The following is a 17,856-nucleotide window of genomic DNA, read 5'->3' as shown; positions in this document are numbered from 1 at the left end:
TATTCAGCAACTTTTTAAAAATGTTTTGGAGTTTATTAAAATGAAAAAGTGATTTTTAATACGGCCCTGACCTTTTTGTAAACCAAATTAATTTTTGTTCATTAATTCTACAAGAATTAGGAAGAAAATGTATAGTAATAAAAACTTGTTAAAGCAAATTAAGACATTATCATAAATACAAAACATCTCAATATGAGTACTTTTTTAATTCACAATAAAAATGACAAAATTAAAGAATGAGATTCAATTAGAATGGAAGAAAAAAGATTGTCATGTTCCAGGGTCTAAAAAAATTAGTCACTATTAAAAAGGAATATTGACTTTTAAAATAGAAATTTGAGCAAACAAGATTTTGCAGATAAAATTCCTTTGACTTATTTTAAGAAGTGTTCATATAAAAATCAATTTCATCCTGATATTTATTTGTATCCAAGAGTGGTTCCACCACTGAACAAATTAGAAGCTTAGTTTATATCTTAAATATTTTACAAATTTTAAAAGCCAGGGCTCAATAAGTTACAGGAACTATAAACTCGTCTCATTTCCAAGAGCTGTTTATTTCTTGAAGTGAGAAGAGGCAATGTTGGAAAACTGTTCTCATTATACACTTCAAAGATATAGCAATACAGGGATTTTTGAGGTTAGGAAAACTTAGACTCAATTTTCAGTGAACAGAAACAGAAAATTACATGGATCTTCTGTCTCTCTGGAGTTGTCCCTGTCCTTGTCTCATCATGTTATTCCTGATTCAGAGCAAAGATATTTTCTAGACCCTGTGGTACAGATAACAGAAATCAGATGCTGAGAATGATGCTGAGAAGTGACCAGAGATTAGCAAGAGGATGATTTGGGTGCAACTGATCAGTGTGATTTCTACTTACTAAAAAAGCATCACATGGTTTGCTTAAAGTGTATGGGAAAAAATAAATAACAATTGAAGAGTGATGAAATCCTGTGGTATAGTTTGAAGAGGTATGAGAGAAATTTGGGAAAGTAGCCGATTGATAGTTCTCAACAAGAAAAGCTGAAAGATCACATGCTAAGAATTACCTTACTTGATCTTTTCCAACTCTTCCTCATTAGCATTGTCTGTAAATGAAATAAAGCATTTTCATTATCTTATCACTCAAGTACAGAATAGGGCAGCCAATTGGTTTCTAGAGGGAGCTTAACATTTAAACAGCAAACATTTCTAGCAACAACTATACAAGACAAAAATTGTTTTTCACAAATGCACAGCTAGAAGAAGCACCTTTAACATTCAAGCAGTCTTTCTGGTGAGAGTTCATTTGTTTTATTCTTTTGTACAAAAAAAAAATGGAATGGTATATTTTAAACAGAATGGACAATATAAAATATCTTAATTATTGACTGGAAAAAAACACATCGAGTCTCATGACTGGTGACTGTTCCTTTTTGATGGAGGTTGAGGATGTACCATGATTTTACCAGGTATATAATAATTTTTCTCTTCAAACACATTCTAAGTGTGTTGCTTTAATGGAATCTTAGAATTGTCTCTGCTTACAGTTAATCATTAATTACCTCAGAATCTGCAAATGCTTTAAATGGAGAAAAAATGCTGTATTTGTGATGGCTATTAGCAGATCTTCTTGCTAAATGTTTAGCCATAACATAGCCTTTAAAACAGTTTGTTTGTTTGTTTGTTTTATGTCATAGTAAGAGGTATTATGGCTGCAAATTACAATTAAGATTATGGAGACTTGTGATGAGTGCCCAAGATCATTGCAAAAAGTTAATGATAAAAATCCAAAGATTTATTTCCTTTCCAGTTTTAAAAACTTCTTAATGAAAACTGATATTAACTTTCTGATTAACCGCTTGACCCTCTCTTAGCTTTATAATTATCTTTAAGACAGATGAAGGGAATAATAGGGAATATTTGGAACTAAGAATATAGCTTGTAGACGTGCTTGGCATACTTGTATACAAAAGAAGTGCACTGGTGCCTTGAAGAACTATATCACCTTCAGCAGAATTCACTATGAAGTAGGGCCATTTCCAGAACCACTTATAACTTACAAAAAATACAAAAAATATCTTAATATAAGATTAAGTCACATAGAAGACAACCTTTGGCCTACACCAAGACAAGGAAATTATGCAGAAGTTCTAGAGTAGAAAATGAGAAAATCATAAAATTGTCAAAAGTAAGGGTACATTCCTCTTTTCTGTAGTCATTTTACAGTTTACGTTTTCCCTAAATACACTCTGTGTTAAATGTTGACCAAAATGTGGAACAATAATAGATTTACAAAGTTAGAATAATTGCTTTTTTTCCCCCCAGATGGAGCCAGGAAGTTGCAAAGCATTGTTATGGAATACTATTATAGAAACATTTTATATGTTTTCTAAGTACTAATATCCAGTTCATTTTAAAGCAACAAAACCCACCACTGGGTTGCGGAGATGGACATGTAGTGAATATGTAATAAATGTTTGTTGTTTAAGTTAAATAAGTTATTGTCATCAGCATCATCATCATCACCACCACCACCATTTTCCCTATCATCACTAAAACGCAATTGGAAGCCAAATATTTCTGTGGTATGCCATATACACAAAAATGCTCCATAAAAGTGTCAGAAAATAAATGTTCAACTCTCAGAAAGAGAGTTTTAATAGACTAAGAGTGACTAACAATGTTTTGAGTCAAATCAACTAAATAAATCAAAGAGTAAAATCTCTTAAATCGTGGTCATTTACCATCATCATCTAGGATCTAAGAACCCTAGAAAATTCCATATCTGTAAGATATGTTATAGCATAGAAAAGAGGCTAAGAACATGAGGAAGAGCTGAATCTAGGGCAATATCACTCAACATTATGCAGATTCATTACTGCTAAACTGCATCTCCTGTCTCAGAAACACTGCATATAATTAGCCTTTGATATGTAAAGAAAACTATAGGGTTGGCATTTTTCCTGGCTCTCAAAATTGGCTTTCCAAACTGGCTGTCTGGTATTATTTTTCAGATTGGGACACTGATACAAACAAGTCAGTATTTTCCTTAAATCTAAATATGAAAGATTTGGCCATTTGGGAAACCAATTCATTATTTTCCTCATTCAGTGTCTTCAGTTCTATTATTATTAGATCCAGTAATTCTCAAAGCGACCCTAGATTTTATAACAAAATTTGGGCTTCTCGAGTCAAAACAAGCAGCTAAACAATGGCTTTAAGTATCCCACTCCCTACTCGTGCTTTCTTTTCAGATGGTTAGGTTAAGGTATATTCAATAAAACTGAAAAGAGTAGAAAAGAATTTAACGGACATACTATTCATACTGTTGCTTTTGTCATGAGACATGTTAGAGAAGAAAGATTGGGGAATGTTAAAGATAGGAGGTGAAGCAAATTATAGAAAAATAAGATTTATTATTTGCTCTATAATTTAACTTCAGCTGAGAAACATATGAATTTGTTTTTGAAAGTGTCATTATCTAATATTATTATAGTAAAATTCAAATCCTTCATCAGCAGCTCAACTTTCTTGGAAGTCAATAAAAAATAAGTAAAATAAAATATGGCCTTGATAGAGCTGCAAAACTGATATTTTTAAAAGATCGTATAACTCAATCCATTTTTTGCTTTTATCTGTCATTGTAGTAATTTTTAAGGCAATCACATGGCTACTATGAATATTAAAAATCGCAGAATGGATAGACATTATAGTACATATATATTATAAAGCATATGTATATATATTTTACAGGTGAATTATTTTTCAAATGTTAGTTACAGAATAATTCAGAAAAATTTCAAAAATAAACCAACATGGAAAAACATTTTTTTTAATTCACTAAAGACCAACTAGGGTTAACTCATATGTTTCTTAGAGTTTTCTATTTTTCAGCTTTAGCCAAGCAATTTGTAGTTTCTAGGTAATCTAAGAGAGTGAGTAACACAAATTAACTCACTTTTATTTCACAAATTCTCCAATGAAGAAAGTTGTGGATTGAACTCTGCTAGAAAAAGAGCCAGAAAGAACTCAAACACACTATCAGACTAAAATACCACATACAGGACACACATATATGCACCACACACTTTTGCAGTTTCAGAAACAGAACATGCATTCAAAACAGAAATGACAGTTATGTCATGCGACTCATCAGCATGCCCCCCATGAAGATTTTGGCTTCTTGTACACACAATGCTGACACTTAAAAAATAAAGGAATATATATATAATCTGTTCACATCTAGAATTTTTTAAAAGACTCAATCATGAACTAAGTGGAAAAGATTTTAATATAAGCAACTATGAAATACTTTGGCTATTACTCATACTATACTCTTAAATTGCTATAATTAGACACTGCATGTTTTAGAGGCTTAAGGAGATTCAGTAGGCTGATAGGTTTTTCAACTCATTTTTCAGTATTACTGATTTCCAGAACTGGCAATCCACACAAGTAGAAATTACCCCAACTGCATTATTCATGGAATATGTTTTCAGTATTAACAGTGTATAAAACCCACAATATAACTGATTTGGAAATCCCAGCACTTTGTGATGTTAAGTCCTCTGTATTTCCAGTTATTCATTTCTTCCTACTTCTAATAGCACTTTCTTAATATTAATGCCTTATTTCCTATTTTATTATTAGGATTTATTTGTTAATGGCTCTTGAAACTCATATTGCATTCTCCATTTTGACATATAGAAAATATTTAGCAAACTTTTATAAACACAGATAAGAATAAACATGTGATTTTTAAATTAAAGTTTTGTCTCAAAAGCTTAAATAGATTATTTCTTAGCTAATAATCAAAGAGAACAGAATTATAATTTTGCTGTGTGAGAGTCAATGGAAAATCATCCTCTATTTCTTCCCTATACACCATTCAGGATATTAAAAGGAATTGTGAAGTATTTAGTAACCGATTTCCTTGTTTGCTGCATTTTGAGCTGGAATTTCTTGAGATTTGTTTGTGGATAATTTGTAAAAATTCAGCATGTCATTTTTACTGCAGCAATATTTTATGTATTTCAGGCATAGAAAAAATTAATTTGAAGATAAACTGATATCTCATTGTTTTTAACCAAGAAACTTCAAATGTATTCTAGAGAAATATATTTAGCTAACACTAGACATGTTACAAAATGAAGAAAATACGGTGACCTGCTTCTACTTCATTGTCATCATTAGAAATCTTGAGATGAGTAATAGACTAATTTTAAGCACATTATTATTAAGATATTAATTTTAAGAACTTAAAAGGAAAATTGGACTATTATTTAATATTGTTTGTGACAACCTCAGGGATTTAAATATTGAAGGAAAAAAACTTAAAATACCTTTCCCTGTACCTTCGAAGCATCCCATCAAATCTTAATAGATATTTGTCTACAACCCACCAAATAACCACTAGGTACAGAAAGCTGGACTAGGTTTTGAGAGGTCATTGTATGAAAGGTAATCAGAAGCAATAATGTATATGTGCAGTATTTTTAACCAGGAGTGACAGGAAAGTATAGTACAAGCATATTTGGGGTAGGACATGCGTCACTGAAGAAGCTTAGACCTGAGAGAGGTGAACTTAGCAGGAGTTTGCATGGCTGGGACAGAGGCTACAAGTAAGGGAACACATGTTGCTCACTGGAGAGCCTTAAAGTCTCTCATCAAGACGTTTCCATTTAACTAGAGGTTACCGAACACTTAGAAAAAAATCAAGAGGAAGTTATAGGACCTATCACAATGCTTAGTAGATGATCAATGTGTTTTTTTAAACAGATGCCTACAAATGGTCCTTGTTTGGAGTTTTTAAATCTTATAACTAGTATTGTTTAACAGTTTTAGAGATTTTAATAAAATAGCTATAAAACTGTTACATAGACCAAAACAAGCGAAGAGGGGGAAAAAGCAAGTTTATACGCTTTGTTAAAAATTTTCATAGTGTAAAGCATATGCTTAGAAACCTGTCTCCAAATCTAAGATACCAGACTAGCTAGGATACTTGGGAACTTCCTACCAGGGATATTTTATCCTTCCTTCCCACCCCTTGACCCAGCTCCCTTCTTTATAACCGACCCCATGATCCTGGTTATTGGTTATTGACCGCATCCACAAAGAGGAGCCAGTATAGACACACTGATCAACCTCCTCTCTATTCCTCAGATATGGTTGAGGTCAGGTGAATTCACCAGCTAGAGGCTGACTGGTACAGGCTGCAAGTGTTGTGTCTTTTTTGAGGCACTGAGCCCTGGCTAAGCCACGTGCTTCTCTGATGCAGAGAGAAGACAGGTGAGAGTCTGCATTAGTATGAGAGGGAAAAAGACATCGTTTTTCAGTTGCCAAAGAATAAATCCAGGGCTATTTGGTACTCTGAAGAAGAAGGGCATGAAATAAGGCAGTAAATGAAAAATACTTGTTAGTAAATGATTTCCTTCAAAAACCAAAGGGTTTCAAGTCAAGAAAACGGCATACGAATTACAGGAAGAACTCTGTATTAAGGGTGAATGTAGCTGGAGAAATACGATAAAGAGAAAGGAAAAATAAGAAAAGGAGATGAATATTACCAGATTTTTAATGTATAACTGTTTCATATAACCCATGCATTTTCTTCCCTATTCATATTTGATAAATCACTGATGATCAACAACCAGGTGTTATTTTTAAATGATTTTTTTTTAAATTAGAAAGATATTGTGCCAAAATAATAAGTTTGAGCAGCTATGGAGATTGAAGGATTTTTACAAAAATTGTTGAAGAAAAAACTGTGTTGAGAGCTACTTTGCCTGTGCTGACATATACCTCTGTGAAATTTAGAACAACTTAGTAGCTCCATCATAAGACCACTTGATACTAATTTGATCCCTGAACCCCTCAGTTTGATTGAGTACTTAATAAATATCCCTGTAATGTAAAAATTCAGTACACCCTCCATCATCAAATCATCCAAATAACTACAGCTGCCGTATCGTTCCAACCTCTAGTAATATTGCCAGTAAACATGGTTTGAGAATACACAAGACCTCAAACACTTAGGTATTTTTGTTTATGAAGTGCCACCCTTCATTAAAATAACAAAGACTCCCAAAGCAAAAATATTCCACCACCAAGTTTTGTAGATTTTTCTTCCTATGGGCAAACCTGATGATTTCTCTCCATTTCTATCTCTGACAGTTCTAATCTAAATTTCTACCATCTTCCACTTGGACACTTGGATTTTTGTAATAGCCTCCTAATTGATTTCCAAGAATTCATCCTAACTCTTTCCTCTATTTTCTACAATGTAGATGTAGCTACAGAGAGCTATTTTCAAAAAACAAATGTGATTATGCCACTTCCTATTTATAGACTTACACTAGCTCTCCACTGCTCTTTGGGGGGAGATCACAAACCTTAACGTGGCCAATGATCCCTTCTCAGTATGGGCATCTCCTTTCCACTCTGTCATCATGCACAATGATCTCCCACACTCATTTGCTTTCACCTTGTCTAGTTTTAGCATTTTTTAAATTCCTGAAATGCAACCTTTTTTCTCTAGCTACAGGGTCTTTGAATATACTGTTTACTCTGCTTGAAATACTTCCCCTCCTCCTGTTTTTTTGCCATATTGTCATATTTACACTTCAGATCCCAGCTCCCATTTGACTTCCTTAGATAATCCCTGTCCCCTTGACTAGGACAAATTCTCTTATATTTGCTCTTATAGCAATATTTATCCCTCACATCGCTTAAAACAGTTGTCATTATACATTTCCTTCAGTAATTACTTGATTCTCGAGTTCTCCACTGGATATAAGTTCTATTATATCCTAAGGGTCTAGCACAGGATCTGGCATACAGTAGGTTCTTGTTGAATACCAGGATTATTTAAATAAAGCAACAAACAAACATTTATAATTAATTCCTATATATATTAGGCAGCTAGAATATACTTCTTGGCTTCTGCTTCATGAAATCATGTATTCTGAACTGGTGACTTTTGAAATGATGGGCTTTCATTATTAAATATTCTCTGTAAAAAAAAAAAATGTCCTCACCCATCCTTCTGTCTGAACACATGGGCCTGTGCATATATGCATAGATATATATACGTTCTTCCATCGTGCTAAGTTCTCACAGTAGGTATTACTTGGTAGTATTTGTTGAAAAAGAGAAATTTCTTCCTCACTGAAGTTATAGATACTTAAGTCATACTTAAATATTATATATGGATATATGTGCTCATTGTTTAACTTTTTAAAAGATTGAACAGGGTGAAATTTTCAATGAGTTTAAAACTCTTTCAACTTTGAAAATGAAATTCATTATTTTTATCTACAGTCTAGAGAAAAATGTCAGTAAGACATTTTCAGCAGACAATATGCACCAACTTTAATCATGCATGATTTTAAGACACATTGCTGAAATCAAGTATCTGAGCTTGCCTAAAAAATTAAGTCTAGTCCTAAAATGTGTTACAATCAGAACTAGTGAGAGTAGCTCCCAGTACAAGAAAGCACATTGAATCTAACAAATAGTCTCTGGTAAATTGTAGCAGAAAGTGCACTGGCTAGCATACCGATGTGGGTCAAACCTGATATTTTTAAATATCCCTTCAACGGTAATGGGCTCCTCTGTATCCTTGTCAGTTTCTCATAGCAGCATGGTGTGCAAGAAAGTACAGACAGCCAGTGCTGGAAAATGGGTAACATCGATATGGCAGCCCATCAAAAAGATGAAAATTACTCACTCATTCAGCAAACAAATACCAGAAAGCAGAAACTCTGTTATAATTTCACCTCATTTTCTTTGTTATGGTACACCTGACAATATAGTCAAAATAGTAAGATCTGGATCCCTCAATGTAGAATTCCAGATACTCAATTCACTAATAAATGTATTCCCTGAATGAATACCACTATTTGTCCTCAATATAACATGTGAAATCAGGAAATAAAATTATAATAAAATGCAAATGTGTCCCTTATTTACAACAAGAGGTTCTGATCTGGAGCATAGACAGGAACTTTGAGTTCAAAAGATACAATACAGAGGAACTAGTGATACCCAGGATATTCACGGAAACAAAGAACAGGGAAGATTTTCATATGCTGCTTCTCTTATTATTACCTCTGGGTTCAGAAAAGGCTTATGACATTCAAACAATGTTTGAATGAACAGCTGAGAGCAAGTTTAAGAGCAAGAAAGCAGTCCTGTGGGAGGGAGGGAGGGACTTACCACATCCCTGTGTTCTCCTTCCTTAGGGGTAAGGACAACTGAGAGCAAAATGACTCCAAGATCATGGTCAGGATAATGGGGATCTTTCAGTGTTAAAGTCACATCCATGGACCTGTAATATAAAATACTAAGATTTTAAACAGTCATTCAATGAATAAGCCAAAAAAATATTTTATATCAACAATTTTGTCTTCCTTTTCCTGTCACATCTTTTTGTTATTAAAGTATCATCTATGCATTAAGTTATCCAATAAGTTGTGGGCCAAGTGGGTATATACTTGAATGGATTCACTGGATAGGTTTCAGTCCTTCGTGAAGTTCTAGAAAGACCATGGGGTTGCTGGAAAGGCCAAGAAACTACAACAGTATTGATAAACCTATAAGTAATTCCCTTCTAAATACATAGAAAACAATTCCAACTATTTTCTACAAATTTGAGTCCAATAACAAAACAGGGTCACTTATTGACCCCTATCTTCCTTTTACTTCACCAAGATTTTTAAAATCAGGAGTATGATATAGAATAAACAAATGAGTGAGAAAAGAGGATATAAAATATAATTTCCCTGACATACATTATAGACATACTTTAAAAACAATGTATAATCATTTAAACGAAATTTTGATTTTTAAAACAATGCTTCTAGTTTTGGGTTGTTAAACCCATGCCTGAACAGTTTTTAGATTCAGAAACACAAGGAAATCAATCCTTAGAAAAGCTGATCAATACTTAGAAGGCTTTAGAATTAGGTAAGTATCTCCAAGACATTATGAATTAGTCAATATTACCCATTAGAAAATAAGCAAAATACACTTTCAACTGACAATGCATAGGTGCTATCTTATTTCCATATTTTAATGAATATTAAACAAATAGGAGTTCATGCCTATAATAAACCTAAGGGACTATGAAAACTTCGGCACCAAACTTGAATATTGAAATTTTGGCAAATTAGGTATGCTCCCTTGGTTTGTTCATTCACTTGCTCATTCATTTCATTCACAAAACATGTATTAAGGATATATTAAATGCCACACTGTGCTAGATTCTGGGTAAAAAATCAGAGGTCAAGACAAAAGATAAGATCCTGGTCTTCACTGAGCTAAACTTTTAGTAAATGATACCCTCAGAATCTAGTACTAGGAAGAGGCTTTTGTGGAGGAAAACTGGTCCAAGTAAGAATTTTTGATTCTGGCTACATATCAGAATTAACTGGGAAGCTTTAAAAAAGTGCATATTCCTGAATTACAGCCATCATGACTCTGGTTCTACAGATCAATCAGGGTGGAGCCTAGAAATCTATGTATTTATAAAGTTTCCCAAATGATTTTCTCATACAACCAGGATTGAGAACCTAGGTACTTTTTAAAACTAAGGTATTATAATACTAGGAAACTTTTATATGATGCTTAATTTGTCAAGTCATGGAATGATGTTATGAAGAATATGAAGTTTTCTGATGTCAGGGGCTTTAATTAAAATATAAGTAATCTGTTTGATAATTTATGTGTTATAATAATTATGATACAAATTGTTCCAATATTATTTTAGTTACAATTAGTCATTATGGTTGGATACTAAAAACTTGTTCCTTTTGTTTTAACAAATACATGTTAAGCATTATAGTGTATGTTTGTGTGTGATTTTTCTTGTAATGGTTAATAGGAAAAGTAATAGGAAAAACTTCATTATATTTTTATAATGATTACATGATAAAGATTTAAGAATATTTGCAATTGTTTTATGCCTACTTATTTTCTTTCAAAGGGATACTTTAATGGGTTACACCGTAGCATAAATATTTACATTGTTACTATTATTATAATGTAATATTATAAGATAATTCTATATTAATATAATATAAAATGTTATGTTAAAATATAATATTGTTATAATATTACATTAATATATGATATAATATAATATTATTATATTTCTACATCCAGAGACTACTGATTTATACATGGAATATAATGGCATACACAGATATGTGATGTTAAAAACTGGTATGTGATTTTAAAAAGCAGTTTTGAGGGAAGGGAATGATTAGCTAAATATATAAAATAAGTAATGTGACAAAATCAACATCAAATGATTTTTGTTATCTTTTTATTTTCTTAATCATCATATATATTTTTAATTTAAAATTATTTTTTCACAATGATTTATCTTTAATAGAAAAGATAAATTTATACTCCGATAATTTGCATATCATTATACAGATGTCTACAGAGAAAATAATGTGGTCTTTATAGAAAAACAGCACAGTCCATTCTGGTTGGAGTTCATTTTTTATAATAATGGACTACATATAATCCCATATAAGACACTTCCTTCAACTGTAGTGAGATGGGGAGTCGGCTATCACCTGTATTCTACCCTTAGGTCAACCCTGTGCTACACTTTAGGTTGCAATGAAGAACACATAGGAAGTACAGAAAAGGCTCCTCTTTTGGCCAGTTTGAAGCAAAAATGACCATTGGAAGACCAATAAGCTGACACTGTGCTCACACTTACCTGACTATAAGACATAGGGGGTTCTGCTATTTATATTTCTCTACTCATCTACATTTACAGAAATATAGAGTAGTGATCTGGCCCACTACTTTGCTTTCTTGCTTTCCATTATTCCTGCCACATGATAAAGCGTGATCACCTAATGCAGACAGGAATTCCTTCTCCTCAAACCGTCAGAGACTTCACAGCTACCTTTGTGACCCATTCCAGCACTGCTTGATCCTTTTTAAATCAATTTTTTTCTTCTATAGTATTGATCTCCTGTAGCATTAGCTCCCATGTAGTAATGCCTTTTTTAAAATGTAAGCCCCTAACTAGGTCCAAGGAATGATTGATATTAGTAAAATAATATAATTTTATAGCTAGTCAAGCAATAGTAAACTAAAGTAACTGAACAAGCACAACCAATCTGCCTCCACTTCAGGGGGCTCCTTGGTAACCTGGGATTACTGGTGATGGCAAAATTAGACTTTACTTGGCTCAAGTTTTAAGAGAGTTGTTTTAAAAGCAAAGTACACATGTTGTTATTCCCTATATTGTGGCCTGATGCTTAAATTAATAATTATGATCAACAGGCATAATTTTTCTTTATGCCCTACTATAACTGTATTAGCAAGGAATGTGAGATAAGGAATGTGTCTTTTAGCTCTAGATTCCTAGTGCTTAGCACTGTGCTGAGGGACAAAGTAGGCACCCAAGAATTTTTCTGTTAAATAGGTGTTGTCAAATGAGATAGTCAGGGAAGATGCTATTATTGCCATTGAGAAGATGAGAAAGATGTACTTGAGAAAGCCTGGCTAGCATGAAAGCTCATGACCACACATGACTGAACAGTGACTAGAACTCAGATCTGCTGGCACTTTCTATTACACTGGCCCAGCTTTATAACAAGGTGTAATGATATTATAATAGTTCAAAAGTTACCTGTTTAACTCCAATTGTGTGAGATCCAGAAAGGCTGAGCCCATAAAGTCATCCTGTAGTCCAAAATCATAGTCAAACACCTAAGAAGTCCAAAAGACAATATTATTATAAATAATGCCAAAATTAGTTTTATATGAAAATGTTGATTATAAAATATAATCATTCCAAAACAACGAAATTTCTGAACACAAGCTTAGAATAGTTTCCCCATATCATAGAAAGGGTATCAACATTCCAAGAAGGCAAAGTGAGTTGGTATAAAACTTCAACAACTGTTACAGGTGATGAGAAAATGATTCCAATTTCTTCACACTTCTCAGGTCACTGAAGACAAATTCTATGATATAGGACAATGTAATTTAAACACACAAATAAGTGAAAATGGAGATATTGTGATAAAAGCACTTTGTAAAGTTATATAAGTTTAAGTTTTTATTGTCGCAAACTATGATTTGGAAATAATGTAACAACAGCAAAACAAAGAAGAAGAAAAGAAACGAGAGAAGGCTTTTCTTCCTTCTGTCAAAACAACTTATCCAGTATCTTCTCTGTGCCCTTCATCATTCTTATTCATACTACAGTGAATAAGATAGGCGATGTCTCTGACCTTTTGGACTCTACATTTAGGCTCTGAGACAGTCAGTAAATACCCAGATAGATACATACAGTTTGGTGATGAGAGCAATGGAGACAAAAGTGTAAGAGGAGCTGCTATTTTGGATAGGGAGTCCAGGAAGCCCTCTCAGAGGAAGTGTGTTTGGATAGAGACCCCGAAGATCAGAAGGATTGAGCCATGTTAGTACAGAAAGAGCACTCCACGTGGAGGAAATGGCAAGCAATTAACATGTTCAAGGATCACCAATAAGCCAGTGTGGTTGAAGCAGATTGAAAAAGATGGAGAGTGGAAGGAGGTTGGAGAGAGAGCTCAGAACCAGATCAGTTAGAGACATTTCTAAAATACTCTAAGTAAAGAGGAGTTGGCTAACTTCCATCCACTTATTAATTTTCTTACTCATTAATTCCCTCAGCCATATTAAGGACTTATCATATGCCAGACAACGTGCTAGGAATTGAGTAAACAGTGATGAGCAAAACTGACACTGTCTATGTGTATAGCAGAGTGAAGCAGTACACAGGTGATTTGTAATTACACATTTTTATAAACATTGTAAAGAAAAGAACCGTGTCTGAAAAGAACAGCAATGGATACCAGGAAAGCATCTAAGATAGAAAAAAACTGCTACTAGAGGAAGCTTAGAACTGTGTTTTGAGACCTTTTTAAATAGAAAACCTTTGTATTGTAAACTTCAGTAAATTATCATAAACGGAAAAGTGTGCTCTTGGACAAGCCAGACCATTAGACTCTTCAGGATGTGAGAATCCACTAGGCTGAAAGAATCCATAGCCCAGAACTCTTGTGCCCAATTCCTGGCAAAACAGGTACAAAGCTTGAAGCAGAGAGAACAGTATGTACAGCAGCCTTGAATCAGTCACTGTTTTTTCTCCAGTACAGGTATACTTTAAACAAACTTAATATGTAAAAAAAAAAAATCAATGTTAAAACAAAAGATAAATATTTTGCATTACAAAGGGATTCTTAACTTTGAAGAGCCACAAGGGGATTTATTTAAGTAATAAGTTCCCCTAATGCCTTTTAAATTATTCAATTTACAGTCATTTGATTTACATACAACCTTTCAGGAGTACATTTGTTGTAGAAAGTGTAGCACTCCTGCAATAAATATTCTCCTTGATCAACTACACCTCTGAGCTTCAGTCATCTATCTGCTCAGTGGCATATCATATGGATATACTGCATATGTTATGCAACTGACACTTTGGTGTTTGCAAGCAACTGCAGTCGTGTATTTTACAAAATTTACCCCAAAAATTGGAGAAATTTCTCTTGTGTATTTCCTCTAATTGTATCACCCTAACACTTAAAATCTTGGAAGTGACGTATAATCAGTGAGAATACCTGGGATATAGCCATACATGTGAAGTAGAGAGCTGTGAACCCAGTGAAGTGATTAGTGTAGACAACTCAAATGGGTAATTAAACATTTGAACTCTCTTTACTCTTATGGCAAGCGTTTCCTACTGTCCTAAAGCAAGATATCTGCTTTAGTTTCAATTTCTATTAATCAGCAAAGACATAAACATCGGAAAGAATGGAAACATCAGAACCTGTTCATTAATGATATTATTAGCTGTGCTATTTGATTTAAGCTCTATAAACTATTTGTCAGAGGGAACATTGCTCTAGGTGGAGGTTCAGAAATATAATGCAAAGAAAAGAGATAAAAAGGAAAAGGTTCCCCCACTGCAACAAGCACAGTTAACGTTGATTGATGTTTATTCAGTGCTTACTATGTTAACCACAGTGTTAAGTACGTTACATAGATATTTAAATTTAATTCTTACACAGCTCAGTGAAAAAGGTATTGTTTCCATTTTTCGGATAAGGAACCTGAAGCTTAAAAAGTTTATGTACCAGATTGAAAGAGGTCATATCCAAACCTTATACTAGATTTCAGAACCTTAACATATATAACTTGAACGTCCACTCTGAGTGAAACCCAGGAATTTAAATGTGAATAATTAAGTGGTATCCTTGCTTTTATGAACATTCCACCCCATTGAGTTGAAAATATTACCTAAGGTTAGGTAGAAGTGGCTTAAGGCTCAGTAACACCTCTTCATCTTCAAATGAGTTTAGAAAAACAAACTTTTTATTCTAATCAATGAATTTATTTAGCATCTTGATTCAATTGTCTATCAAGGAAAACTGCCTTAGGGAGTACATCAGTTAAGTGCTTTTGAATACAAGTAACAGAAAATTCCACTCACATTGCCTTCGACACAAATAGGAATTTGTTAGTTCAAATGACTGAAATATTTTTAGGTAATTATGACTTCAGGAGAATTTTTATTTCGCAGGTCAAGTGATTTATATATGCTTATTCGTTCATTTCTTTGAAAAATAGTTGGGAACAGCTACAAATGCGCCAAGTACTATTCCAGGCACTGGAAATACAACAGTTAACAAAACAAAGTCTTTCACTTCTTGGGGCTTACATAGGAGGAGGCATGCAGACAATTAAAAAAAAAAATGCAGTGATAAGTAAAGGTTGTGGTAAGTGCCACAAAGAAAAATAACTCAGGATACGGGAATGATGGGAACTGCTATTTATGAGGGTGGCATTTGAATTAAGCGATGAGGCGTAATGGAAATAGGAAGTGGAATGGTATTCAGATCATATAATGTGACTCAAGATACAGGATTCTACTCAGAAAATACATCCATGACTCATTTTCATACCCAGGCAGCTTCAAAATAACCATTTTACTATAGATGAATAATTAAACTCTAAATCGTAGAATTGACATTATAAAACAAAGGAACAAAACAAAACCTAACTGTGGCCATGCAATTAGTCCCCTTTAGTGGAAAATAGAAGCTATGTTGATTAATTGCTGAGTGGACATGACAATCTTAATCTCTCTGAGTTTCATTTACTTACAAAAAGGAGATGAGAATAGTTATTTGTAGGGTTATTGTGCAGATTACATGAGACGAAATAGCTCTGGCACTTGGCACAGTGCTCAATAAATGGTGGCTATTATTACAATGAAGATGTAACTGCAGATTTGATCTTCCCAATACTCAATAATCTCATATATTCTTTGCTGATAATCCAAAAGCAAGTACAGTTATACTTTTTTGTTTCCTTGTTTGTTTTCCTATTGATTTGGGGGGGGAGGGTGTCTAAAATAGTTGAGATTCTCGATTAAAGCATTTAGGAAGTATTTTTGAACCATGCAAGAAAAATATCTATGATAATACTAACATCTTTTACCTCTGCAATCATTTTGTTTGGGTGCTCTATGGTTTATGGCTGTACACATATTTCCATTCCAACTATTCAGGTGTTTCCTATGAAATGTCTAGAAAAGAGACTCTCTACCCATGCAGTGCATCAGAATAAACTACTATGTTTTGAAAATACAGAATCGTGGACTCTACCTCAGAGGTCATGAATTAGAATCTTTAGGGGAGAGACTTGGATATTTAGCTTCTTTAAAACTTTCTGAATAATCCTGATGTACAGACAGGGTTGAGGACCATTGCTATAGGACATTCTTTTAGGGCCCTTAAATCCTACTGAGGCAGAACAAAACTGTGGTCCTTAATTTGAACTGCGCTTAAAGTACTTTTTAAATTTAACTCTTAAGCTTGGATATATATGAGTCATTTAAGGAGCTATCAGTTGTGTTAAAATGACAGTCTTAGAGAGCAATATGGCCTCTAATCAAAGTGTTTTCCTAATTATCAAAATTTTTCTATTATTTAGAAGAGCATTTCAATTTAATACCCAGATTTCTAGCTCATGATTAGGCCAAACAAGCAACAATTTACACAAACGTTTCCTCTTTATGTTACTTCTATTTCTTCCACTGTAACTCTGGGTGTTCATATGTACGTTGGATAACAGTGTCAGTGAAATGACAATGGAGAATTTGAATTCGATTCAGTGGTAATGGACGCTGAATTTATCTTATTATTTAAGATGTGTGCCAGAGTATCCCTGAGGATACAGAACAGGCTCAGTGGCTCATGTCTTAGAAGTACTGCATTTTAACTCCCCACTTCTACTGCTACCTTTTTATAAATATTTTTTCAAGCCCATTCCTCCAGACTTGTTTTCATCTCCTGCTCTTACTGTGAAGTCATTCAGAATTGAGGGAATATTCTCTGTCCATTAAAATTATAAGCTACATGACTTTCAAGCTATTTGGAAAGTATATTCTTATCTATTTTGTATAGATTATTTAATGTGATTCTATAAACTCAGCTCAGAACTAAATTTTGTTTACCCTGGTAACCTTTACATTGATAGAACTCAGATAACAGGGTACATTTGGACTTTTACCTTTGACTAAAAATGGGAAGGTAGACACTTAACATTTCTTACCCATATATTTCATGGATATATTTTCATATTAACTGTTACTACAGAATTGGTTAGGCCCTAAGAAATCTTTTGGGCAAGACTCACCTTCCATAATGGAGGATGTGGGCATCATATTAAATTCAATCACACAGAGTTGTGTAGAAACAATGAAATTAATGCAATTTTCATGAAATTCTAGTAAAAAAAATATAATTTTCACCAGTGTATTTTAAGTCTTTGTGTATCTAAGTTTAGGCAAAAAG

The 17,856-nt window shown here is 33.4% G+C and overlaps 1 protein-coding gene across 6 annotated transcripts in view; it reads right to left on the bottom strand.

The window, feature by feature from the left end:
* Positions 1-17,856, bottom strand: part of MCTP1 (multiple C2 and transmembrane domain containing 1) — a 432,111-nt gene that overhangs the window by 202,106 nt on the left and 212,149 nt on the right. For 5 of the 6 annotated variants that reach the window (XM_036226011.1, XM_036226013.1, XM_036226012.1 and 2 more), the window contains exons 4-6: positions 12,639-12,718; positions 9,197-9,308; positions 1,051-1,089 (exon numbers count right to left, since the gene is read on the bottom strand). In XM_036226011.1, coding sequence (XP_036081904.1) covers positions 1,051-1,089; positions 9,197-9,308; positions 12,639-12,718 — 231 coding nt within the window. The remainder of the gene's footprint in view (positions 1-1,050; positions 1,090-9,196; positions 9,309-12,638; positions 12,719-17,856) is intronic. The other variant, XM_036226014.1, reaches the window with a different exon arrangement.

Source organism: Rousettus aegyptiacus, unplaced genomic scaffold, assembly GCF_014176215.1.
Source record: "Rousettus aegyptiacus isolate mRouAeg1 unplaced genomic scaffold, mRouAeg1.p scaffold_m13_p_8, whole genome shotgun sequence".
NCBI classification, from domain to species: domain Eukaryota; kingdom Metazoa; phylum Chordata; class Mammalia; order Chiroptera; family Pteropodidae; genus Rousettus; species Rousettus aegyptiacus.
This window is presented reverse-complemented; position numbering and strand designations above follow the sequence as displayed.